Source organism: Brassica rapa, chromosome A03 (assembly GCF_000309985.2).
Source record: "Brassica rapa cultivar Chiifu-401-42 chromosome A03, CAAS_Brap_v3.01, whole genome shotgun sequence".
Classification (NCBI taxonomy): Eukaryota; Viridiplantae; Streptophyta; class Magnoliopsida; order Brassicales; family Brassicaceae; genus Brassica; species Brassica rapa.
In genome coordinates, this window is record NC_024797.2 from 13018769 (window position 1) to 13043954 (window position 25186).

Below are 25186 nucleotides of genomic sequence, written 5' to 3' on the forward strand. Positions count from 1 at the left end.
ATTTAATAAGTGTTTAATTAGTTAAGAGGTAGATACAAAAAAAAAGAAATCTAAACTAATTAAAATAGAAAATTTGCTAACTAAATTAGGTTTGTGTTTTATATTTCACACAGAAAAAGAAATTGTCTTCTTATATAAATATAGATTTCATGGAAAAATTGTTCTGTAAAATTTAAAAGAAACATTGAAAATTTTAGTTTTGAAAAATTTCTAAAGTAATAAGAAAAACTATTTTTATAATCTTTTGTGTTTCTAGATATTAATATATGTTGTATGAGCATTTTTATTTGTTATTAAATCCACCCACAACGTTCTTGTAATTTACTTTTTTTATTCTTAAATGTAGGATGTTTTATAGAATTTTGATGTTCTAATATATAATATGTTTTCATTTTTTAAGATAATTTTTACTTTATTAAAAACTGTATACTCAATAATATTTTAATAATTTATTTGTAATTGGTTGAATATTATTAATTTATAATTTTATTGATATTTTTTAAATAAAAAATAGTTTTTTAATATGTATGTTTCTATCTAAACATCTTATATTTATGAACAAATGAAATATTATGTATTTCCGCAAAACGACAATATAACTTCGTGGAATGAAGACATGATCTTATCCTCTAGAGATGTCAAAGAGATAAAGAAAACAATGAGTACGAGTGATCGACGTGCATTTTCCACACCTTGACACAACGTGTCGTGTCGTGTCGTTCCCATGCAATGTTGTCATTCTATACCACCTGATCTTGCGTGTCTTCTCTCTTCGTCTCATCACCGTTGTGGCCAAAATCTATTAAAAATATAGTTGAATTTATATATAAAACATAAGTAAATGGTCGTTGAGTGTCAATATCATTAATGCGTTTTGATCGAAGATGGAATTGATAAACGACTTCCTCAACCTTACTGCACCTTTCTTCACCTTTTTTGGTCTTTGCTTCTTCTTGCCTCCTTTTATCTTCTTCAAGTTTTTGCAGTCTATCTTCTCTACCATTTTCTGTGAAAATCTTAATGGGAAAGTGGTTCTCATCACTGGTGCTTCCTCCGGTATTGGCGAGGTTTGGTTATAATGCATTAATTAATTTATTGTAAAATTTTAGACCGAAGAAAGAAATATTATTCATTTGAGAGTTACTTATTATTATTTTTATCATCAGCGATTGGCGTATGAGTACGCAAGTAAAGGTGCATGTCTGGCTCTGACTGCCCTAAGGAAGAACCGTCTAGAGGAAGTGGCAGAGATTGCACGTGAAGTTGGATCCCCCAATGTTGTCACCGTTCATGCTGATGTCTCCAAACCTGATGATTGTAGACGAATCGTAGATGAGACCATCTCCCATTTTGGCAGATGTAATTCAGTCAAACCTTTCCTTCGCGATCAAAACCGGCCTTTTTATAGATACTATTTCGAACAAAAAACAACATATTGATATGATCAATAAGAGTAGATAAAATATTTTTTATAAACGTCCGTTTTAAATATATAGTCTCAATGTTAAATCAGTAGTCTGTTTTGGTTAATCTACCGTACACTTGCTTTGACCTTCCAGTGGATCATCTTGTTAATAATGCTGGAATAACGAAGATTTCAATGTTCGAGAACTTTGAAGAAATAACTAGGACAAGATCAGTTATGGTAATGTTATAATGATTGTAATTTACAAGATCAACCAACTGCTGGATCATTGACCTATAATTTGAATATATATTAGGATACTAACTTCTGGGGATCAGTTTATACAACTCGTGCTGCGCTTCCTTACCTTCGACAAAGCAATGGGAAGATTGTGGTTATGTCATCCTCTGCGGCATGGCTAACCGCCCCACGGATGAGCTTTTACAATGTAAGTCACTATACAAAATATATCTTAGTAAAGTGTCCCGTTGGTCTAACGTTTATTTTGAGTAATTGTACATAATTATTTTAGGCGAGCAAAGCAGCTTTGCTAAACTTCTTCGAGACTCTGAGAATTGAGCTTGGCGGAGACGTACACATTACAATCGTTACGCCTGGTTATACTCAATTTGAACTCGCACAAGGCAAGTATTTCTCTGCTGAAGGCGAGTTAGTAGTCGACCAAAACGTCAGAGATGTAAGTCAAAGCTAACTCCTTAATGTACATGTACATTCTTGAATAGCGATGTGCTGTATCCATTATAATATGCTCGTTTTCAAACTAAATAAGGTTCAAGTAGGAGCATTTCCGGTAGCATCGGTATCAGCTTGTGCAAAGGAGATAGTGAACGGTGTGTGTCGGAAACAAAGATATGTGACCGAACCATCATGGTTTAAGGTGACGTATCTTTGGAAAGTATTTTGTCCGGAACTAATTGAATGGGGTTGCCGGTTACTGTTCATGACCACGTCCGAGGAAAATGCACTCAACAAGAAGATCTTGGACAATACGGGTGTACGTGGGGTCCTGTACCCCGAACCTATCCGAACGCTTTGAAATCAATTCCGAGTAGCTAGAGTGATATGGGTGATGATTCATAAAAAGTCAGATGCAATGAGTATAACATATAGGTATCTCACGTTGCACAAAAAAAAAAGTATCTCACAGCTTTTGTGGATGAACTTTAGATGTGTATTATGTTAATATGTTACTGTTTGCCTGTATCTTATAAGAATACGTTACTTTGTAACACCAGATATGCATATAGACGAATCTAACCATACTAACAAAATTTATAATGATGTTTATACTAACTAAAACTAGTAGAGAAGTCATAAACCGTACTACAAATCCTCCAAATAAACCAAAGTGAAAGAAGAAAACATCATTTCTAATTTGGTGGTTAACACATCTACTAAACATTATGTTTCAATTTTTTTTTGTAGCTACATGTCATCATTATGATGATTTTTAAAATAATTAGAGAAATATATTAGTCTATCTATTTATATAATAAGTTTTTTATTAAATTAACTAACCATATATTTATTACTAATGTTTTTTATTATTTTTTAAAATAAAAGTTACGAAATTGTTTAACATGGTTAAAGTATACATAACAATTAATAATTTTGAATAATAAAGATTTGATAAAAATTATTGTGTCTTCTATCATATTTTTTAATTTTAAATTATTAAAATAAATTAAACAACTACATTAATTATATAATAAAAATAGATTTTTCTGTATATATTATATTTTAAATTTTAAAAAATTACTATAAATTACTAAAATTTTTAAAACTCTTACGTTCAAATTTTGTGATCCATGTTTTAAATTTTTTATAACATAATATAAATGATTACAAAATCATATAAGTAAAAAGTTTAATTGAATTAATTATTAAGATTATTAGATATATATTGTTTTAGATTAAACTATATGAGAATTCGGATTTATTAACAAAAAGGCGAAGAAATAGATTTAACCATATACTTTGATTAATATTTTAATTTCAAAATTTACTTTAAATGATTTTTATAAAAACTTTGAACAAACATTGACAACTTAATTTTTAAAATATTATAAATTATTAAAACTATTAATCAACAAAATTTTTGTTATCAGTAATTCGAAACTTTTGGTATAAAAGATACAACTGATCAAAAAATCATATGAAATATAAGCCATCATTTAATAGACATTAATATTAAAAATATACTATGAATGTGAATATCGTTTAAGTTTAACTATATATTCTATCAAATAAAAAAAAATATTGCTTGGATTAATAAAATTGATTCATATGTTCGCACCAATTTAATTATATATATAATAGTTATGACTTTTAATTATTTAATATATATTTATAATATGTTAAAACATATAATACATAAAATAATTTTCATAAATAATATTTATTTCGCGTAAGCCGCGGATCTTAGTCTAGTATTAAAAAAAAGTAACTGCCTGCTAGTTTAGATTTTGATTTAAAATAATTTTTCTGAGTTTGCAATTGTTTTACAATACATCAACGGGTTTATATGATTTATTACTTTCTAGACCAAGAAAAAATGGTAGCTAGCTTACCAGTAACGGAGCTGGGCCCTAAAATGATGAAGAGCCCAATATATTGTGCGATGCTTACGTGGCAACTCAGTCCCACTGTTATCGTGTCTCACAGAGAAGATTCAGATCATCAAATTCAAAAGCAAGCAACGAACGATTATCGCTATGGACGCCATTGATTCCGTCGTCGATCCTCTCAGAGACTTCGCTAAGGATAGCATCCGTCTCGTTAAGCGTTGCCACAAACCAGATCGCAAAGGTATTGTTTCGTTTTGTTTTGAAATCTATTGATTCTGCTGGATCTCGGATCTGTGAATTGACCCAAGCGATGGTTTTGATTTCTCGTTGTAGAGTTCACGAAAGTTGCAGTTCGTACGGCGATAGGGTTCGTAGTGATGGGATTCGTTGGCTTCTTTGTGAAGCTCATCTTTATTCCCATCAACAACATCATCGTCGGCGCCACTTAGGTATGTTCTTTCTTTTTCTTCAATTTATTTCAGATCTGTTGTATGTGAGTGGTGATTGTTGAAATTTATGGAAACGAGTAGCTTTTGATCACTGTCATATACAAGTCTAGAATCTGATAAATGTAAAATTTGTGTTGAGCATTTGTCATTCAAGGGAAGGATGGTTAAGGAAGAAATTTGATTTTTCAGTAATCATTAGATGAAAACTGTTGTCTGGGAACTACTCTTCTAAGTCTTTTTTTGGTGTGTTTGCAGGAAGCAAAGAACAGAGTTTTGAGAGAGAGAGAGAAAATTAGAGTTTTGCTGTTACAAGAAGTCACATGTCACTTCTATGTTTTCATGTCATCGGATTCCATTTGTTTCTATGTTTTTTTTCTTTCTTAATTTGTTCGCGACTGAGATTTCAAGAAGTTGTGACCTAGAATCCTACCATTACTGTTTGAATCCTACCCGAACTTTAGTTATAATAATTTGAATCCTACCATTACTGTTTTTCTAAATGCGAAGGTTAGAGAGAGAACCTCTTTTGTGATACATTTATATGTGGGATATCAACTTGAAAATTTTATTTTTGCTGGCATGTGGACTTCAATTTGCTACAATAATGGTAGTGTGACTAAATCTGAAATTTTGGGGACCATAAATATTAATTAATAAGAGTTTTAATAAAATATTCTTTTTACATAGTTTGAAGACTTATGTGTAAATATATAACTGAGGCCAAGGCTAATATTCACTAAACTATGCTCAGATTGGGTCATGAGTGTAATCTTTCTGTTAATATATCGTAAAAAAGTATTGGTTGGGTTCACCAATATATACATGAGGCGCACGAATATATTGTCATGGTCGGCCAAAACGTATGTAACCAGCTTGCATAAAAACACTATTAAATATAATCTGATTCATTATTACCAATTTATACATCAATATTGTGGTCTTATGCATACAAATCCCTTATATATTAAAAGATGAGCATTGGAGTTAATGCTTTCACACCATGTATGATACGTGTCCATTGTACAGAGACTCTCACAAATTAGTTGCTTTAATTGGTTTTGCTATTACAGAATTTTTGGAAACGTTTCATTGATCTAGAAAATTAAAAAAACCACTCGTGGAATGAGTTATCACGTAAAGCTTAAGCTACGACATCACCGTACCATCGTAAAGATTATTTCCCATCATGAAGACTTTTCAGAACATATACGGGTGTGCTCTGTCAGTGCATATTGCGAAGCACTAGATAGTAACACATGTAAGTTAGAAACACAGAATCGAGAAGATGAAGACGTAATTAACTTTTCTCTTATACGGGAGATATAAACATTCATATCGGCGAAGAACTCAGCATGAACACTTTCAAGAAGAGAACACTCTGAATCTTAGAAACGATACATCACCGAGCTCGCTAAGCATTTTTCATCCACACTGCATAATGGTTCTTGAACGTGTATATATTGTATGAACTATATAACCCACTCTTTTCTCTTAGAAGAGAGACATGACTATTCATCTCGACGAAAACACTTTGAAGCAGAGTACACTCTGTATCTTAGAACCGAGACATGACCAAGCTCGCTAAGGTGCGCAGCTCCACACTGGAGATTTTTTCGTTTTATTAGTATTCTATTCACATTTATATTTTTGTTTTGGCTTTCAATATCTTACTTAAGAACTATTATGATAAATTCTTTAATTATGCATCTTAATAATAAATGAGCTTTTAAGTTATAAAAGACTTATTTTATTGTTTAAATATGTTTTTACCGTTCTTGAAACTTTCTTCCGGTGTTATAAAGTCCTACTTTATCAATCATATATTGCAAATACAGACTTTATTTTGGATGTCAAACATTAAATCACCGAGTCAATTCACCCCGCGCAAGGCGCGGGTTATCACCTAGTAATTACTTAAAGAAAGCGACATCAGTATGAAAGTTTATGTTTTTGCTTCTGTTTTTTTTTTCTTTAAACGAAAATACTATAACACTACAAATGCGTACGTTATCAATGGATGCAGTATGTTAAAAGAAAGAGCCATTTAAGTGATTTCGTGTCGATTATCAGATAAAGTATGCGGTATGTTAAAAGAAAGAGCCATATAAGTAATTTCGTGTGGATTCTGATCATTAGTATATAAATAATAATAAAGCAAAGACATCGAATTCCCACTTCTCGTGTTACGGTTGATCCTTCATTTTCAGAACTCTATATAGTCACTACCTTATCGTGAGTTTTTTAAGATTTGTAACGCAACAACGCCCTTTTGTCATTACTTTCATTTCAATTGTCAAAATGTTGGATTTAGGCCAGTTAACTAACTACAGTTATTGGCACCTCAAAAGATATATCATCTTATGTGACAAATGATTATAGGACAAGTGTCTGTAACAAGAAATCTGATATGATGAGATATGATAACTATTGTCCAAGATGTGGAAGCTTGAAGAAATTGTTACTTATGCCATATTTGAATGTTCTTTGGTTTTGCAAGCATGGTCCCTCTCAACAACACCGTCTAATCCTAACATCTTTCCACTACCGAGTGTTTATGTCAATATGAATTACCTTTTATGGAGGAAGAATTATATTGTTGAACCAAAACTTTTACTTGTGGATGATTTAGTATATCTGGAAGGTTCGGAATGACAAACAATTTAGGATGATAGACAGGGATCTTTTGGAGTTAGTCTGATATGCAGAAAGTGAGTGTTAGACCTAGTTTAATGCGAATGAGATGGTACCTCCCATTCCACATGAGCATAGCTATGAGGAACCTCAAGTCATAAGCTTGGAGAATATATGTATTGTGGATGGTTCATGGACTTCCACATCGCAGTTTAGTGGTTGTGGTTGAGTTTGGAAAGACAACATGGAAAAATCCAACTTATGGAGATGCAAAACTTAAGAAGGTGAAATACTACTTTACAGTCAGAAGTGGAAGCACTGCGATGGGCAATGGAGAATATGATACAACATTCACCCTGTCAGAGCTTTGGGACGATTGCAAAGATCTGATTGCGATGATAAATGAGCCTTAAGCTTGGCCAAGTTTACAACAAAAATGGAGGCGATAAGACGCTACATATATGTTTTTTGAACTTCAAGATATCTCATATCCCGAGAGGAAAAATGGAATTGCAGACTCTTTAGCTAAGACTATAAGATCTCTTCATAGAGAGTTTTGTTACATTAGGTGTTATATTCCGATCTGATTACCCAGACCACCTCAAATTTGAATAATATAATAACCGTTCAATGTCAAAAAAAAATTAACTAGACTTATTGGCAATTTAAAATTTAATCAACTGAAATAGTTTGAGAAACTGTAAAACAGGAAAACAGCTGGGAAAAACAACTCAAGGAACTGGCTTTACGGAAATAGTGGTATCAAGAAACAAAGAAAATTCTTAAGATATATTGATCTAGATTTGATTTGATTTTTAGCTTTGTTGTTTCACTTAAGCAATTCCAATATTAGTTTGTGAATACCTTCAACGTTTCTTTCGTTAATCAGTAAAGGTACAATAAAGACAAAGTTTCATTTGATGGTTTAACGGAAACATTATGTTGTACAAGGTACTGATTAACAACTTAAGTATTGTACGTAGGTTGATCATTTGGCAAAAAAAAAACGTAGGTTGATGACTATAATTGATTCCATTTGGTTAATGGTTAATTTATGTACCCAAAATGTTACATGTTCTGTATAGAAACAACTATGCTTTTTAAGAAACAGGACAAAATAATATTGAAATAGACCATAACTTCGATCAACTAAATTTTCTCGATAACGAGATTTAACCTATATGATTTCTAGTGATCGCAATATTCAAACAACTACAAATTTATAAAACATGTAGAACATTTGGTAGACACTGTTTAACTTGTGCCAATCCTTTGACTGTCGGTTTTCCTATAAGTCGAAAAGTTTGGGTAAATGTAATTTTAGTTTCTAAAACCGTTATATAAACCATCTCCCATTCCACTCAAAAACAATCATCTCATAAACAGTCGTCGAGCTATCAAAGTACCAAACATGGCGGGCTACAACCTCGAAGCTATCGAAGCCGCACCGTTAAAGGAAGATGTGGATATTGTGATCCCAACGATCAGGAGCCTCGACTTTCTTGAACAATGGAGGCCATTTCTCAAGCATTACCATTTGATAATTGTCCAGGATGGAGACCCTTCGATCAATATCCGAGTTCCAGAGGGTTATGACTATGAGCTATACAACCGTAACGATATTAACAGGATCCTTGGTCCTAGAGCTAATTGTATTTCCTACAAGGATGGTGGATGTCGTTGCTTCGGCTTCATGGTTTCCAAGAAGAAGTATATCTACACCATTGATGATGATTGCTTTGTAAGTCTCTTTTGCCATCCGCTCGTTATGAATAAAGTTTATATTCACATTTCTCAACTCAATGAAATCATTGAAACAAAAAAGGTGGCTAAGGATCCAAGTGGGAAAGAAATCAATGTGATAGCTCAACACATAAAGAACCTTGAGACACCTTCAACACCACACTACTTCAACACTCTCTATGACCCTTTTAGAGATGGAACTGACTTTGTGAGAGGATACCCTTTCAGTTTGAGGGAAGGCGTCACAACCGCCATCTCTCATGGCCTTTGGCTCAACATCCCTGATTACGATGCCCCGACCCAGCTCGTGAAGCCTCGTGAACGTAACATCAGGTCATAATATACAAATCTAGATCCTTGATTTTTAGTAGTTTTGGTTAATGTCCAAAAATATTTCGATTCAGTTTGATTATTATGGTATATGAGTCTATGACGTATTTATAACTTGGATATAAACTCTACAATAGTCCTTGCAGGTATGTTGATGCAGTGATGACAATCCCAAAAGGTGTATTGTACCCAATGTGTGGCATGAATCTTGCTTTCAATAGAGAACTTATTGGACCTGCTATGTACTTCGGCCTTATGGGTGAAGGCCAGCCCATTTCCCGGTACGATGACATGTGGGCTGGTTGGGCAGCTAAAGTGGTGTGTGACCACTTGGGCTTTGGGGTCAAAACCGGTCTGCCGTATGTGTGGCATAGCAAAGCGAGTAACCCGTTCGTGAACCTAAAGAAAGAGCACAAGGGACTTCATTGGCAAGAAGATATGGTTCCTTTCTTCCAAAATCTTCGTCTCTCCAAAGAATCTGACACTGCCGCTAAATGCTATATGGAGTTGTCCAACATGACAAAGGAGAAGCTTACTGAAGTTGATCCTTACTTTGAGAAATTGGCTGATGCAATGGTCGCTTGGATTGAGGCGTGGGAGGAGCTTAACCCGCCAGTTGATGGAAAAGATGTCAAGGCCAAGTGATAAAGAATTGAAGATGATGAGTGATGCCTGCTGTTACTGCATGAATAAGTACGTTTAAGTTTGTTACTGTATTGTCTTTTATTTATTTATTTTCGTTTTGGAAGTGTGCTTCGTACATTAAGTTGTGTAATTGTTCTTTTTGTGATTTGTCAAAGAATACTCTGTGTGATTGTTGTGTTTACTTTGCTCGACATGTATTAAGCCTTACTGGAATATGAAATAATGTGTGCTACTTTTAATTACGTGGACGAATTGGTTAGTTTTTAGTCGTACTCCCACAAATATATATTATATCAAACGGAAGATTGTTTTTGTGAAACCCGGACCCAACATAGCTGAAAGGGCCTAAACAAAATGTATTTCAACGAAGTAGGATTCCACAACCTATTTGACAAAAACCCACCAATATAAACCAAACCTACAAGAAGGAAGGGAAGAATGAGGGTTGAGCATTTCCATAAAACCTCAATGGGGAAAGTTTTAAAAGTTCCGAAATCATCACTCAATATTCACCACACAACATAACAAATTTTTTACCTAAAACATCTAGTAATGCAAAAATAATCAACACGAAACAAGAATGAATCTCGACGGTGTCAACATGAGATCATGCCCCCTCATGCGGTCTCCCATGTCTCTCATGTTCTCGCTTGAGAAATCACCACTTCACGTGGTCTCCGTGAATTCCACGCCTGAAGGCGACACGCAACTTCACTTGGTCCCGTGTGATCCGTACCACCACTTTCACACGATAACGCCACCTCACCCGGTTTCCACGTAATATGTGCTACCACATTCTTTACTTCACACACAGGAATGCACGGCGCATGCCTCCTCCGGCGATGAATCATCCCACCTCACGCGGTCTCCACATGATCCAACAAAAAACGATGGAACACTCGAGATGCACTCCATCATGTTGCACACGTAGTAGGCTTAAAGCCCTTTCCTATATCATATACACATGTTTATTCTCCACACAATGCAAACACCTGCATACAAGTCTCAGTCATTTTACAACCAAATTGTTTTTTAGCAACTCATGAGTAGGTGTAGGTGTCCACACATTACAATAGAATATATATGTGTATGTATATATGATAGTTCACTTATCAAACAACTACATGTATAATTATAGATAACATGTAGGTACGAATGGTTTAAATATAAACTTTTACTATCAAAGTTAATGATACATGAATGATAAGTAAGCTAAGTGTTGTTTGTGCAAAATTAATACCCAAGTGTTGTTTGCGCAAAATTATTCTTGAATTAATTGTTGCATGCACAAAATTAGATTTGAAATAGGAAAACTAACGATTTTAATCCATTTGTTAACGTTTGGCTATTTTTCAATTTTGCGCAGACAACGATTCGTTCAGAAATAATTTTGCAAGTAATACTTGGATATTAATGTACCAATTGAAAATAGTTGGACACATTATTATTATGATCTGTAGAAGTAAGTCAAAATATCAATTAATTTCTTAAAATTCGATTTAATAAAATTTATCAAGTTAAATGAAACCAATTAGAGATATATACAGGGTTTTTGCGAGGATGTATATATTATTATAAGACAAGTATATATATATATATTATATTGCTAATGCACAACATAGATTGTCTAAAGCAGAGATCTACAACAATCTTTTTTTTGTCAAGATCTACAACAATCTATATAAGTCATATCTTACTTTATTTTATTTTTAATTTTAGGAAAAATAATTATTTAAATATGGGAAAGCTTATACTCATTTGTGTTATATATAATTACTGCAAAATATCTAATATTACCAGCATTAGATATAACATCATGTACTTTACGTTTGTAAGATCACTCATAGATTGATTTGGATCTTTGTTTTAAATAACTGTATGTTGTACATAAGCTATACGATACATATATATTTGTCTTGGAATAATATATACTAAATTTTTATCCGTGCGGAATAATAATTTGGTAAATTTTTTATATAATTGAATTTTTTTCATAACATTTGTAACCCGAAGTCTGAATCAAATCCAAACAAAAAAAATTCTGATTTGTACTTAGTCTGAAATGTCAGAATGAGTCTCGTAGGAAGGAAAAAACATATTCGAACCCGAAATGTTATTAGCCAAACCCGAAAAAATGCACCAAAGAGGTGGTCACTGAGAAGACAATTATCAAGCCTATTTTTCAAAAAGTAAAGATAGTTATATTAAATTTTGCATGAACATAATTTTATAAAGATAAGATAATTCATTTACATAACCCATTCCCTATTAATTTTATTTATACTTTAAAGCTTAAATTATGGTACAAAATTATTTTTGATTTTTATGTTTGTCAAAATTTATTTTGATTATTATATAAACTAAATATATGTCATTCCGTCCATCTCATATATACTTGATAAATATATTGAATTATTTTTAATATTCTAATTTAAATATGTAAATTAAAATATGAATGAAATTATTTATTAGTTTATATATCTTTCTTTAATATTTTGTTTTAAAATATTTTATAAAATTCATGAATATGTGTTATTCTTTAATTTTATAATTTATAAAATAGTTAATAAATTGATTAAATTACTTTATATTTATAAATTTTTGTAGTAATTTAATTATTTATATAAATTATTTATATAAAAATATTATAGGAATGTGATTTCTTGTGTTTTTTTTTGAATTTTTGCCATTTACAAGAACGACCCTTTTGGCCCCTGTATTTATGATCAAATGAAATTTGGTCTAATAAGTCTCTAATGATAATGAAAGAGAACAATTTTTCTGCTTAAAGCTCGATTGCTAAGATTCACACCATCGTCGTCATCTAAAATATGTAATTTACTCTTTGTAGAACTATGTTATGTTGGAATACTATTTTATATAAAAGTGATTCAACTTTCTAGATTCACCTTAAACCACATGTCTTGTAATTGGCAAATACTAGTTGCTAATCAATATTCAGCTAAGATACCAGTTTCATTAGCAAGAAAAATCTCAGAACTTGCATATCACATTCTAGGGTTGAGTTCTGGTAGTGTCTATTCGTATTTTTCTTTTGAAAATAAAAGTATACCATATTTAAAAAAAATATATTTAAATAGGATTAGTGTGTATTCCTGGTTTTCAAACGTATAAATAATCATTATACTTTTCAATCAAGTAATAGATAATTATAAACATCTAATATGGATACTTTAGATATTTTACTTAGTAGAAAATGTAATTTTCAAATAAGTTAAATGAAGGTGTAGTTTTCAGCATAAATTCTCTTCTCGAAGTATTTTTCCAAATTTCCCCAAATGAATAACCAGTTAAAAATAATTTTAGTTATTTTTTTATATTGCCATCTTTGGTAGCGGTTTACTAGGGTAGCTGCTGTAATTTTATATGTCAACTGATAAAGTAACAAATTAAAAAAAACTATTTAAAATTAATTATTTGTCGGATGCTGACTTTTCTGTTATTTATAGATAAATTTCATGGAAAATGTGGGAAACATGTCTCTTTATTATTTCCTCTCTTCTTTAACTATGAGTATGCCATTGTTTAATTGGACATTTGGACTAGAAGCAAACTCGAACATCAACGGCAAACGAAAAAGGGTAATTAAAAAAACAAATCTTATCTGCCGAAAAGAGAATATAGTAATAGTTTGACCCCATTTTACAGATTTTACAGAAAACAAGGTATATACTAATCTTTGAGAATCATTCAAAACCATTTATATTCCCTTGAAATGCTTAAATATATTTTTAAAACCCCGTATACACCTTGGAAAGGCGACTAAACCCTTTCCGTTGACAAACTGAATAAAACAAACATACCAGATCACAAATAATAAGCTTGTAAAGATATGTTTATTTATCAAGAACTATATTATAAAAGCTCAATTATTAGACCATGACTTCGTATATGGTGAAGTAAGGTTAAATGGAAAAGTTAAGCCGCCTCTTCTAATTGTCAAATTCTTCAAAGTAAACATATCTCTTCTTTGATAAAAAAAACATACCTCTTCTATATATATGAGATATTCAAGAAACATATAACTATCAAGCCAAAAACAAAAAACAAATGTCAGATGGAACTTGGGGCCTGACCCATAAACATTTTCGCGATTCTGGATTCTAACCTCCTCATAAGAAGAGTGCTATGCTATAATGGAGAGTCCGATAATGAAGACATGGAGAAAAATAAAGACTTTTGGCCAAACGAGCTCTTCAACCAGGGCTTCGTTCACAAGGAGCAAGACTTGGAATGGCTCTGCTCATCATGAGGATGCTAAGAACAGCGAATCCATAGGAAAGATCAAGAAAAATTGTTTCACTGTTTACGTTGGTCCCACGAAACAGAGAATCGTGGTGAAAATGAAACTTTTGAACCATCCTTTGTTCAAGAACTTGTTAGAAGCCGCAGAAAATGAATATGGATATAGACGTGATGGGCCCATTGTTCTTCCGTGCGAGGTTGACTTCTTCTTCAAGGTTTTGGCTGATATAAAATCTGATGTTCATGGTGATGATAATGATGACGATGATGATGGTTTGATTAGTCCTCCGATTTGCGGGTGGGGTAGTCCCAGCATGAGAAGGAACGGTTCGTACAAGCTTCTTCGATCTCCATCCTTGTTCAAGTTGAATAGATTTTGAATTTCCTTTTTTTTTTTCCCTTTTCCATCTAAGTTATTGTTCATAACATTACCATAGGTCCATAGCATATACGTTTCAAGTTTGAGTAAAGAAACGCGAGGAAGAAAAAGAACCCACACATTTTCGAATGCAACAATTTGCATAAACAACTTTCCATAATATTTCTGTTGATTCTGATGTCAGACTAATATCAGATTTGACAAAATGTTACTATTGTGATTTACTGATTTCGAAATCTTAATATACATGTGAGTGTTTTTTAGATGAAGTAGACTTTGAATTAAGGAAAGGCCTAAAAAAATATTTTTTGATAGAAAAAAATATTTTTTGATAGAAAAAAATTGAAATCATGTAATTATAAATAGTTGTAAGTGATATAAATTAAAACATAATAAAATTGAATTGTTCTCAAAATATAACAATTTAAGTCAACTCAGATTACATATCGAGTCACCCATTGGTTCAATAGCCAGGTATTTTTTTGCGAGTTTTATAGGATATTTAAATAAGAGTTTAAAAAAAAAAATCAAACCGGATTACATATCAAGTCACAAGGTTTGCAGGTTTAATAGTGGATCCGGGTCGAATTTCAAAACACTGAATATATCGCTTCATCCGTAACATTTAAATGTACATACACAATCAAAATACAAATGTAAATCAAATAAATTTGATTTGCTTCGGGAATAATCACACACTTTCAAAGCAAGGATTAAAATCTAGTATTGTTTTAATAGTTACATCACATCACAAGTGAATGTGGAAAACGGACTAACATTTGCCTTATCATAGTAAAAACGAAAACGGACTAACATTTGGCTTATAATTGTAATGGAAGCTGAATGTTTATACTAACTTGCAGCCACAATCACAGGTTTATCTCACGCATATTTATTAGCAATCTCCACGAGACGAGCACATAGTTCTTGAGGCTTGGAGAACATTGCCATATGATCTGCATCTTTGATCTCCATTACTTCTTTTACAGGAAAATTGCTGATCATCCAACGCTGGTAATCCTCCGGTATCATATTATCCTCTCCGCATATGATGTAGATACGCGTAACAGATCCGTACCTTTCCTCACTAAAGCTTTTTGTCCCTGCCAGATTGTTTGTAACTACCGGGTTTACCCTCACCAACATTGTCGCCAGTACAAGGTCCTATCACGCCACAAAAACAATCAACAACTAGCAATTGGTCCCGATCAGGCTTGAAAGCATCGAGTCATACCTCAAGCGGAGATAACTGATAGGCATATTTGGCCATGGACTTTGGTCCCGCAAGAGAAAACCGTAGAGGACGATCAGGTGTCCCGTAGAATCCAGTCACAGTGTCCAACCAGTCCATTTGTGAAGTACTGGACAGCTGCACATTTCAGTCAGATATCAGAATCACTTGGAAAGGATCTAAACCGTGCTACCCAAGTAATCTATTTTACTTACATTTTCTAGAACATAAGCAGGTGGGTTTCTTGTGTCTGGCATGAAAGATGTCACGAAGACAATAGCAGAAATCTTACGTGGGAAGATGTCCGCAGCAAGGGCAACGGGTATGCCTCCCATGCTATGAGCAACAAGAATCACTTTGTCTTCATCCGAGCAAAGCGAGCTCAGAATATCAAGCAAGGGTTTGGAGTAATCCATCAATGTCTGAATCTCGTCCAATCTGGTCATGTTTATACCCGAAGCAGCCAGATCCACTGCTGTCACACAGTGACCTGCAGCCTCCAACTGCGTTTTCAGTTTGTACCAAGTCCACGCGCCGTGGCAAAGACCATGGACGAGCACAAACCGCTTCTGGTTCTCCTTCTCCATTGCCTTCTTTACTTTCAACATCTTGGTTGAGGAACACTTACATAGACAGTTTGTTTCCGCATATTCTTTGTATACTAAAAACCCATCTTCTGTATTCAACTTTTAAATTAGTGCTTGTTCTGTATAAACTGACAAAGCTTTAGGTACCTATATATCTTTCTGCCAATAGTATGAGAGAAAAAGATAAAGCAGAGATCCACACGGCTCAAAGAGAGTAACTTTCTGAGAAAGAGATATATTAGGCTATGACAGAGGGTAGGTTCTGAATAGTTGTAGTTACTTCACTAGATTCGTTAAAGTGTCGTTGGTGTGATTGTCTAATGAATATTTCTGGTATTTCACTAGATTCGTTAAAGTGTCGTTGGTGTGCGTCCAAATGCTCTACGGACCTATCTATATCCAACTTTGTTTTCAGAAGGAAAAAAAAAACTTTGTTTTTCTGTATCTTAATTTTACTGGAACAATTTTAGCAAAAAAAAAAAATAGTTTACTGGAACAAGATTGAGGGATGATAAATATTTTTGGTTTAGATACTAAGACCTTTTTGGATAGGAATTTTGTATCTTTTTTATAATTGGTTTTGGATAGAAATTTGGAGATGATGCAGCAATATAAAGGTTGTTTGTTATACAGCTTCAAAACGATGTTAGCTACTTCAAAGAGATATATCAGTTGACAAAAACGTGATTGAAGATGAAGAAATGCTTGAGAGTGGAAAAACAGAACATTATCAGCTTTTTCTTCGCTAGATATAACTTATCATTACCTTGTTTGGATCGTGACGGACATTTGAGTTGCATGTGTCTCATAAACTGACTGCGACTCAAGTTTGTAGTTCAGAAAGCAGAGCACAAAATAGAAATTGCAGTTCGCTCTTTCTTATTCAATTATCTCAGAAATTTTTATTCATAACCATTTCTATTAGTATTATCACTTTAATAGTTCTCTCGTATATAGTTGTTTTCTCATATGGCTTTTGGTTGTCATCGAAGCTGATGTTAGTTGTGGAAAATAACACTCCCTACGTCTTTATGCATTGGTTAAACGTTTGCAGAGAACATGAACCTCCTTTCTACAGTATTAATATACCATTGAATGACGCTCTTACGCTTGTGTTTTGTATATATAATGAATCTTAGAGATCACATTTCAAGTTTGATGCACATATATTACTTGAGTTGAAGCCAAAATTTGTTAATAATTTAGAAATAGAATTACCACAAGATCTTATTTATATAACCACTTGTACTAAAATTATCTTCTGCTTAGTTATCATACATATAGATGCATTTTCATATGGCTTATTAATTATTATAATTATTATTACTGTAGTCGATACAGTAGAGACTTCAGGAGGTTTATTTATGCATATTTACAAGCGATTTCCAAGAGAAGAGCACAGACTTCATGAGGTCTGGAGATCATAGGCATTTGATCTGCATCTTTGATCTCCATTACTTCTTTTGGCTGAAAGTTCCTGATCATCCAACGCTGGTAATCCTCACGTACTATATTACTCTCTCCAGATATTATATATATACGTGTAATGGATCCGTATCCATCTTCACTGAAGCTTCTTGTCCCAGCCAGATTGTTTGTAACGAAGGGGTTTGCCCTCACCAACATTTTCGCCAATTCAAGATCCTAGTCCGCACGACAACAATCAACAAAAAGGTTGAATAAAAAGAAGAGTTTTATTTATTAAGCTTGGAGTCTTACTTTACGTGGAGAGAGTTGATACACTTTCTTGGCCATGAACTTTGGTCCCAAAAGAGCAAAATCTAGAGGACAATCAGGTTTCCCGTACTTCCCCAACACGGTGTCCAACCATTCCTCTCGTGGAATGCTTTTTAAGAACTGCAAGTTTCAGTCAAATATAAGAATCATTCGCCAGAGATCATACTAAATCAGCGTCATATGTTTATGCTACCTTTTCGTACACATAAGCAGGTGGGTTTCTTGTGTCAGGCATGAAACCTGTCAAGAAGGCAATAGCAGCAATCTTACAAGGGAAGATGTCAGCAGCAAGTGCAGCGCATATTCCTCCCATGCTATGAGCAACAAGAATCACCTTTTCGTCATCTGAGCAAAGCGAGCTCAGAAACTCAAGCAATGGTTTGCAGTAATCTTCTAAAGTCTGAATCTCTTCCAATCTGGTCATATTTATACCCGACGAAGCTAGATCAACTGCAGTTACACAGAGCCCTGCCGCCTCCAGCTGCGGTTTCACTTTGTACCAAGACCATGCGCCGTGGCAGAGCCCATGAATGAGCACAATTCGCTTCTGCCTGTCCATTGCTTTTTTTATTTTCTACATCTTGGTTCAACAGTTTATATAATAGACGGTTGTTTCACATAATACTTTGTGTACATTGACTGTTAGGTTTTGGTCGTTTTCTAAGATCCAGAGAATGCCAAACCAACACTACATTGAATGTTAGCTTATTTCATTTTATTTGAAACATAGAAGCAATATAGAAAGCTATAAAAGTCTGAAACTTTAGGAAGATCCAATTGCAAGAAAACACTTATTTGTATCCAAATACATTTTCATCACATAAAGTCAAGCAAATCTGTGCGCGATTTCCAGGAAATGATTGATGGATCTCCAAATTCATTTCAGAAATTAGGTTTAGAGTTTCGCTACATGTATAAGAAGAAATATATAAAAGATTGTACTGTATATTGATTATTTCAAATAAACAAGTGTATTTGATTGATAATACAAGTAGAAAACTAGTATTAAAACAAAAAGTATCTAAAAAAAAGACATGTACATATTGAAAATATAGTATTACTCCAGAAGAATTTGAATCCCATTATTTTGACCTTGATCTCTCTTTTATATATAAGTCTTCAAGATTAGATCATAATGGTTGTGTGATCTCGGGCGGGTATCATGACTTTTATTGACCTCCTTTAATGATTTGACTCTCTTTCACCTCGGATTTGACTGTGTAAGCTCGGCATGGATCGTCTTTCTTGCTTGGGATGGGTTTGGGTCTGCTGTCTATTTTCTTGTCCAGCCGACTCCGGGTCAGGTTCTCGAATCGGTCTGGAGCGAGGTGAAAGTTGCCTCCAACAATAGCTCTCCAGAGACTGACGTGTCTCGAGTTGCCATCTAGTTCTGGTGCAGGTTCCGAGCTTAATGTTATGCTTGAGATCGTTGGTTCTTTAGGATCCAGTTCGAGATTATGATTTAGTTTAATTAAATGTTGAATCGATTGTACAGTGAATATAAATCCACAATTAGTTTAAATAAAATGATTGTTTTAATTTATTTACAAAAAAATATCATAAATAAACAAGATTTATTGTTTTGATTTATGTTTTTACCTTAATTTAATTATATACATAATACGTAAATAAATACTAATAAATAATAATATAAAAATAAGTTTATATATAACATTCAGTTGCTAGTTACCATATTATTACCGTCATAAACTCGAAAGTGTTTGAACCCATGATTCACCGTTGAATTAAGCTATAAAGATTATTATTTTTTGCTTTTAGGTCATATTTTATAGAGAATTTGTACTTCTTACACACCAAATATCTCCTATTTACACTTCATACCTTATATCTTTCTAATTTTCTTTCCTCAATCGTTACTATTTTCCCCCATTTGTATGGTATCACAACCTTTTAAGTATATTGAGCTAATTTGATCTATTTATATTTTAAAAAAAAATGATTTATTATTTATTATTTATTATAAGATGGGTATATAAGAGAACTTTTTTGGGACATAAGATTAAAGTCAAAATCAGCAAGGAAGGAAGGGAAGAACAAAAAAAAAAATGGAGTATCTAGGGATCGATTTGAGCTGTGCGATGGGATCTCTCCGGAACGGAGAATTCCCGGAGAAAGATTGTCTTCTTCCTCTAATTTCCAAGCTCCTCGGCTACATCCTCGTCGCTGCTTCCATCACCGTCAAGCTCCCTCAGGTATATCAAATCAGTTAGATCTACTAATCTCTCCAAACTTTTGATTAATAACCAATTTTTTGTTGTATAATAAATACTGTAGATAATGAAAATCGTGCACCACAAAAGCGTACGAGGCCTTAGTGTTGTGGCATTTGAGCTCGAAGTGGTTGGCTATACAATTTCTCTCGCGTATTGCCTTCACAAAGGTCTTCCCTTTTCGGCCTTTGGTGAAATGGCTTTTCTTTTGATTCAAGGTGCCTTCTCTTTCTCTCTCTCGAATGATCATCTTTATGGTTTTGTAACTAATAGCTGCCTTATCATTGCAGCTTTAATCTTGGTTGCTTGCATCTATTATTACTCGCAACCTGTCCCTATGACAACTTGGTTTAGAGCGCTCCTGTATCCTTTTTTAAAGAATGTTCCTAGCTTTGAGTTTCAGACTCTTCTTCTGTTTTGTATTTTCTTAATATCAAGCGCTTTATAGATATTGTGCTGTAGCACCAACTGTGCTTGCTGGGCAGATTAATCCAACGCTTTTTGACGCTCTTTATGTGAGGAACAATGGCTTTTGTTTTATTCACTTAACTCTGTGTAGGAATACGTTTTGATGGTTTATCTTTATTGTAGGCTTCACAACATGCGATATTTCTGTTTGCCAGACTCCCTCAGATATGGAAGAACTTCAGAGTGAGTATATATATATATACTGGAATAGTCTTTCTAGATACTTGTGAATACTGTTTTTAGCTTCAGTCACGTATCCAGAGCTGCTCATAATCTTTTAGTCATGTCAGTTTATAGCTAACTGTCATAGTATAGTATATAAACAACAAATATTTCTATAGATTATGCACAAAAGAAATCGTTTCAACCCTGCAGCTTATGCCTCGCATTACTTTCTGTCTCTCTTTACAGAACAAAAGCACTGGAGAACTCAGTTTCTTAACTTTCTTCATGAACTTCGCTGGTTCCATTGGTAAGAGGGCTCCTTTGATGTGTGTCTTCTCTATTTTCCAACTGTATTGTAATAATTAATATTTGTTTGCTTACCTCGCAGTGAGAGTTTTCACCAGTATCCAGGAAAATGCCCCAGTTAGCAGTATCCTTTGCACATTTTAAATCATATATTTGGTTTTATTATATGCTCGATAGAAATCTGTTCTTTTCCTTAACTTGTCCATAGTTCTTACGGGATTTGCTCTTGGAGTCTTCACCAACGGAACCATCCTGAGTCAGATTCTCATGTATCAGAAGGCTGCTGCAGCAAAGGAGAAGAAAGCCAATTGAAAGGTAGAAAGATATCCTAAATTAAATACTGGTGTTGTAGGCTCCAAACAAACAAAAAAGAGATTAATCAATGTTGCAGTTATTGTTTTTCTTTTTAATATCCCTTTTCAAGGATGATCAGACTTTGTTCACTGTATGGGTTTCAACTTGATTCTGATAGTAAGGTAGCTGTTTGAAGTCGGATTGATTCTTTCCTATGTGTTGTTATGATAGCTAAACCTGGAACTACACGAAATGGTATGATTCTTTGGTACAATAATCAATATCAAAAACCCGATGGAAGTTAGGGTGTGGTCTTTAGATCGGAATATATATGCATGTACTTAACTCTAAACTTTGATGACATAATGTGAATACACTTTCTTTGACAAAGAACTTAAATCTGTTGTTATTACCTTTGCTCTACAACTGACAGACATAACCATTCTTTTTTTTTGGTCAAAAGACAACCATTTTATGAACAAAGAGAATTTGTGAAATTGATTTCTCCTACAAAACTCGGTTACCTTGGTGTTATATACAATTACTCTAACCAAGAATACAATTTACTAAACCAGAACAAAGTATGGTATACATTTTGGTACTCTTTGAAAGAATTAGACAACTCGGCTCCATAGCACAGTCATATGACTCATATCTTCAACTTGCAAAAGGAGGAAACATAACAAATCACAAGGTGTACTCATCTCAACAAGAATTACTTGAACTCGAACTTGAGTTGATCAGGTTTAGCCAGTGCAGGATTATAGATTCTTGGAATTAGTTTAAGAACTCGAAGTGTCAATATAAAATCGACGGGATTGTGATTTCGTTATCATAAAGCGGATAATCACAATTTATATATAGGCAAGTGTAAACACAATCGCAAGAATTCATGAATAAAAAAAACTTCTGGTCTCCGAAGTAAAACCACAAATAAATTATTTTATCCTGGCAAACTTACAATCTACAGAATACAAATAAATACAAGGCGATTCCACCATCCAAGTTTAAACCAATTGGTCTGAAACTAAATTTGAAAGCAACAGTCACCTAAGTCTTGTATGTACAGAGAAGTTGATCATATCCATCCACCACCAACATAATTCACAGGCCAAGGCAAGAACCAACAAAGCAAATCATTCTTAAGCATCTAACACATCAGCCAGACAACCATCTTCTAAGGCAACACGTTTGAGATCAGTGATAAACTGATCTCGAAGAAACCCGAAACCAAAAGTCCCATTTTCATACAACCAGACCCGTCCTTCTCCCGGATCGTAACTAGAGTTCATGTAGAGCATTCCAGATATAACTTGCTCATGAACTTCTCCGTGGAGAGGGGTGATACGGATCCGACTATCCAATATCATCTCTTCTTCCACGGAAAACGGAGATCTGATGAAGGCATGGTTGGGTGTCCAGAACACAGGAGAAGTTTGCCGTGAGAGAGACAAGTCCTCTACTTTTTTGCAAATAACACCTCCAACTTCATCGTATTTGACCAAATACAACTCCAGGTTCCTTCCCTCACAGAAACCCTGCCGATTTCAATTTAATCAACTTACCATCACTGTAATGAAATGAACAGAAACATAATGAATGAAACCAAGGAGGCAGAGACCTTCCACAAGCCTTGTAATGGTTTAGCAAGCGTAGGCGAGAAGTCAGAAACCTTGATGAAATGTTCAGGCTCCCACTTGATCCTCGCTTGTCTCTCCTTCTCCTTCTTCCTCTTTCTCCTTCTATCACCTCCTGGACTCGTCCTATTCGCCAACTGAGTATACATCTCCGAAACAACATCCTCGCTCTCGTCATCATCCCCTGAGCTAGATCCTTTACTCTTCTGCTCCTCAACCATGATATGACCGTTCCCCATGAAATTCACATCCACAGGGACGAGACTGCTTCTCTCCAAATCGCTTAGATCCACAGAGACACCAGATCTATGATTCCCATCGAGATCAAGAAAGCTCTCTGTCCTCCCCTCCGATGAGATACCCAAAACAAGAAACGGCGTTTTCCGCACCCGATACGTGTCGTCGTTGATGGCCAAAACCCTAGATCCCAAGACGAAGGAGGAGCCCCACTCGAAGAAAACCAGCGGCGGCGATGAATCGGCGGGGTTTGCTCGACCGCAGAGCCGCCAGAATCCGATCAGATTCTCCAACCGCTTCAGAGTCCTGTAGAGGAGCTTATACGCGATTCGACCGTTTCCCCATTTCTGGATCTGAGTCTTCTTCCCCCATCTTCGATCGCACACGGCGTGCCAGATTTTGCGGTCTTCGCGACAAAGCGAGGCGAAGCGTTTCGATGTGCAGGCGAAGCTGCAGATCTCTGTGGGTGAGAGGAAGGATAAGATGCGGAGCTGGAGATCCTCGGGGATATCGCACAAGGCAAGTGCCATTTTTTTTTCAGATAGAATGTGAAGATGATTAGCTGAGAGTTTCGGGATAATAAGGTAATCGGAATTGTGAAAGTTTCTTTCAGAAAGTTTCAAAACCGAATATGCGGCAGCCAAAAGGGAGACAGAAGGTGTGAAACTGGTTTGGTTTGGTCTGGCCCGAGTTTGATGTTTCCGAATTGAACCATTCACGTATAGGTAAGGATGTAAATTTTCTGATCCATAAATTTAGAGCCAGAAAGGAAAAAATAAAAATAAAATGAAAACTTTTTTTTTTTTGTTGAAAAGAGAAAGAGGTAAGTCCATAGTGTGTTCTTGATAGGAAATTAAATATATATATATATATATAGAAATATAATATTTGAAATTGAAATAAAAATATATATACAATCTTGTTATATAATTCATGATAGATATCCATATCTAAAAATTGATAGCATTCCTTTTCATATGTCCATTATACAAAATACTCTATAAAACATAAAGATGCTATTGATAACTCATTAAAAATCTTACTAGAGAAATTCAATGAAAAACATTATGTTTATGAGAAAAAAAGAATGTAGAGAATTAGCATTCACTCATGTGAACATCAATTGAAATTTTTGAAATGATGTAATCTAATATGATGAACTCTTTAAAGTAGTAGTTTGAAACACCTTGATAAATACATCTGCAAAATCTTCACTTAAATGAATTTGTATGTCATCAAATGTATGACAAATTATTTAGAAGGATGATATATTAAAATAAAGATGTATTTATATATGTCATCATATATTAAAATAAAATTATACATTTTCGTCAGCAAAATTAGCTGACGTAGCATCTAAGTCAACAAAATTAGATGATGTGGTAGCATATGTGATGATCGAGGTATGATTTAGCCAAAAAAAATAAACATTAAGTATGTAATGTGATATTTTTGAAAGTTGAAATATGTTTTAACACGACCATATCTTATACAATAAAGTTGACTTGCCTCTCTCCTCCTTGCGCTACGTCAGCATAGAAGGAGAGGCAATTGCCGACACGTGTCGTCTAACCAGGCCCTCGCGTTTTTTCTCTTCGGTTCCGTCTGACTTTTAGTGTTATAGATAGCTGGGCTTTAATTTAATGGAATTGGTTTGGCCCGTACATTTGGCCCGTTAGAGAACCAAAAGTGCTTAGGGTTGGTCGTCGACTTCTTCTTCCAGAAGCAACCTCGCCGAATTCACGAAACCAAACCGTCAATCCGAACTCTGTAAAAAAAAAAATACCTCTTCGTTTTCCACCGTAACTGGTTCGAGCTTCCCCTGTAAATGTCTCTCATTTTTTCGATGTTGAGTAC

At 34.1% G+C, this 25186-nt stretch overlaps 8 protein-coding genes across 10 annotated transcripts; 5 read left to right on the top strand and 3 right to left on the bottom strand.

Moving 5' to 3' along the window:
* The first annotated feature begins 769 nt into the window (after positions 1-769).
* Positions 770-2660, top strand: LOC103858452 (11-beta-hydroxysteroid dehydrogenase 1A). Its single transcript, XM_009135816.3, has 6 exons — positions 770-1067; positions 1167-1359; positions 1560-1645; positions 1722-1853; positions 1938-2102; positions 2196-2660. The coding sequence occupies exons 1-6, from the start codon at positions 885-887 to the stop codon at positions 2460-2462; spliced, it is 1026 nt and encodes a 341-aa protein (XP_009134064.1). The 5' UTR covers positions 770-884; the 3' UTR covers positions 2463-2660.
* A 1320-nt stretch (positions 2661-3980) lies between these two features.
* LOC103858453 (protein transport protein Sec61 subunit gamma-1) lies at positions 3981-4976 on the top strand. Its single transcript, XM_009135817.3, has 3 exons — positions 3981-4234; positions 4327-4442; positions 4698-4976. Exons 1-2 carry the CDS (start codon positions 4141-4143, stop codon positions 4440-4442), a joined length of 210 nt encoding a protein of 69 aa, XP_009134065.1. The 5' UTR covers positions 3981-4140; the 3' UTR covers positions 4698-4976.
* A 3375-nt stretch (positions 4977-8351) lies between these two features.
* Positions 8352-10033, top strand: LOC103858454 (probable UDP-arabinopyranose mutase 4). 2 transcript variants are annotated; one of them, XM_009135818.3, is made up of 3 exons: positions 8352-8814; positions 8899-9149; positions 9284-10033. In XM_009135818.3, exons 1-3 carry the CDS (start codon positions 8485-8487, stop codon positions 9789-9791), a joined length of 1089 nt encoding a protein of 362 aa, XP_009134066.1. In that variant the 5' UTR covers positions 8352-8484; the 3' UTR covers positions 9792-10033. The 2 variants fall into 2 exon arrangements, with proteins under 2 accessions (XP_009134066.1, XP_009134067.1); XM_009135819.3 differs by having other exon boundaries at positions 8370-8814; positions 9293-10033.
* Positions 10034-10252: 219 nt separating this feature from the next.
* LOC103858456 (auxin-responsive protein SAUR71) lies at positions 10253-14437 on the top strand. Its single transcript, XM_033288969.1, has one exon. It carries the CDS (start codon positions 13949-13951, stop codon positions 14435-14437), a length of 489 nt encoding a protein of 162 aa, XP_033144860.1. The 5' UTR covers positions 10253-13948.
* A 648-nt stretch (positions 14438-15085) lies between these two features.
* On the bottom strand, positions 15086-16929 carry LOC103858455 (putative methylesterase 19). The gene is made up of 3 exons (XM_009135820.3): positions 15883-16929; positions 15671-15805; positions 15086-15600 (listed from the first exon to the last, which is right to left on the bottom strand). The coding sequence occupies exons 1-3, from the start codon at positions 16273-16275 to the stop codon at positions 15319-15321; spliced, it is 810 nt and encodes a 269-aa protein (XP_009134068.1). The 5' UTR covers positions 16276-16929; the 3' UTR covers positions 15086-15318.
* A 498-nt stretch (positions 16930-17427) lies between these two features.
* LOC103858458 (putative methylesterase 19) lies at positions 17428-19691 on the bottom strand. The gene is made up of 3 exons (XM_009135822.3): positions 18185-19691; positions 17974-18111; positions 17428-17898 (listed from the first exon to the last, which is right to left on the bottom strand). Exons 1-3 carry the CDS (start codon positions 18548-18550, stop codon positions 17617-17619), a joined length of 786 nt encoding a protein of 261 aa, XP_009134070.1. The 5' UTR covers positions 18551-19691; the 3' UTR covers positions 17428-17616.
* Positions 19692-19979: 288 nt separating this feature from the next.
* On the top strand, positions 19980-21664 carry LOC103858459 (mannose-P-dolichol utilization defect 1 protein homolog 2). Its single transcript, XM_009135823.3, has 8 exons — positions 19980-20204; positions 20287-20440; positions 20513-20585; positions 20671-20737; positions 20814-20873; positions 21102-21162; positions 21244-21285; positions 21370-21664. The coding sequence occupies exons 1-8, from the start codon at positions 20058-20060 to the stop codon at positions 21471-21473; spliced, it is 708 nt and encodes a 235-aa protein (XP_009134071.1). The 5' UTR covers positions 19980-20057; the 3' UTR covers positions 21474-21664.
* A 706-nt stretch (positions 21665-22370) lies between these two features.
* On the bottom strand, positions 22371-24094 carry LOC103858460 (F-box protein At3g12350). 2 transcript variants are annotated; one of them, XM_009135826.3, is made up of 2 exons: positions 23128-24094; positions 22371-22993 (listed from the first exon to the last, which is right to left on the bottom strand). In XM_009135826.3, the coding sequence occupies exons 1-2, from the start codon at positions 23857-23859 to the stop codon at positions 22598-22600; spliced, it is 1128 nt and encodes a 375-aa protein (XP_009134074.1). In that variant the 5' UTR covers positions 23860-24094; the 3' UTR covers positions 22371-22597. The 2 variants fall into 2 exon arrangements, with proteins under 2 accessions (XP_009134074.1, XP_009134072.1); XM_009135824.3 differs by having other exon boundaries at positions 23077-24094.
* Between the last annotated feature and the right edge of the window lie 1092 nt (positions 24095-25186).

Bases quoted from the DNA above. Each gene is read 5' to 3' on its own strand.
- LOC103858452 (XM_009135816.3), top strand. From the start codon at position 885: ATGGAATTGATAAACGACTTCCTCAACCTTACTGCACCTTTCTTCACC. The intron at 1,068-1,166 runs GTTTGGTTATAA...TTTTATCATCAG, and splicing joins CTTCCTCCGGTATTGGCGAG to CGATTGGCGTATGAGTACGC. The intron at 1,646-1,721 runs GTAATGTTATAA...AATATATATTAG, and splicing joins CTAGGACAAGATCAGTTATG to GATACTAACTTCTGGGGATC.
- LOC103858453 (XM_009135817.3), top strand. From the start codon at position 4,141: ATGGACGCCATTGATTCCGTCGTCGATCCTCTCAGAGACTTCGCTAAG. The intron at 4,235-4,326 runs GTATTGTTTCGT...TTCTCGTTGTAG, and splicing joins CCACAAACCAGATCGCAAAG to AGTTCACGAAAGTTGCAGTT.
- LOC103858454 (XM_009135818.3), top strand. From the start codon at position 8,485: ATGGCGGGCTACAACCTCGAAGCTATCGAAGCCGCACCGTTAAAGGAA. The intron at 8,815-8,898 runs GTAAGTCTCTTT...GAAACAAAAAAG, and splicing joins CCATTGATGATGATTGCTTT to GTGGCTAAGGATCCAAGTGG. The intron at 9,150-9,283 runs GTCATAATATAC...ACTCTACAATAG, and splicing joins CCTCGTGAACGTAACATCAG to TCCTTGCAGGTATGTTGATG.
- LOC103858456 (XM_033288969.1), top strand. From the start codon at position 13,949: ATGGAGAGTCCGATAATGAAGACATGGAGAAAAATAAAGACTTTTGGC.
- LOC103858455 (XM_009135820.3), bottom strand. From the start codon at position 16,275: ATGTTGAAAGTAAAGAAGGCAATGGAGAAGGAGAACCAGAAGCGGTTT. The intron at 15,806-15,882 runs GTAAGTAAAATA...TGAAATGTGCAG, and splicing joins CTGCTTATGTTCTAGAAAAT to CTGTCCAGTACTTCACAAAT. The intron at 15,601-15,670 runs GTATGACTCGAT...GTGGCGTGATAG, and splicing joins ATCAGTTATCTCCGCTTGAG to GACCTTGTACTGGCGACAAT.
- LOC103858458 (XM_009135822.3), bottom strand. From the start codon at position 18,550: ATGGACAGGCAGAAGCGAATTGTGCTCATTCATGGGCTCTGCCACGGC. The intron at 18,112-18,184 runs GTAGCATAAACA...TGAAACTTGCAG, and splicing joins CTGCTTATGTGTACGAAAAG to TTCTTAAAAAGCATTCCACG. The intron at 17,899-17,973 runs GTAAGACTCCAA...CGTGCGGACTAG, and splicing joins ATCAACTCTCTCCACGTAAA to GATCTTGAATTGGCGAAAAT.
- LOC103858459 (XM_009135823.3), top strand. From the start codon at position 20,058: ATGGAGTATCTAGGGATCGATTTGAGCTGTGCGATGGGATCTCTCCGG. The intron at 20,586-20,670 runs GTATCCTTTTTT...AGCGCTTTATAG, and splicing joins ACTTGGTTTAGAGCGCTCCT to ATATTGTGCTGTAGCACCAA. The intron at 20,874-21,101 runs GTGAGTATATAT...CTCTCTTTACAG, and splicing joins AGATATGGAAGAACTTCAGA to AACAAAAGCACTGGAGAACT.
- LOC103858460 (XM_009135824.3), bottom strand. From the start codon at position 23,859: ATGGCACTTGCCTTGTGCGATATCCCCGAGGATCTCCAGCTCCGCATC. The intron at 22,994-23,076 runs GTCTCTGCCTCC...TGAAATCGGCAG, and splicing joins CATTACAAGGCTTGTGGAAG to GGTTTCTGTGAGGGAAGGAA.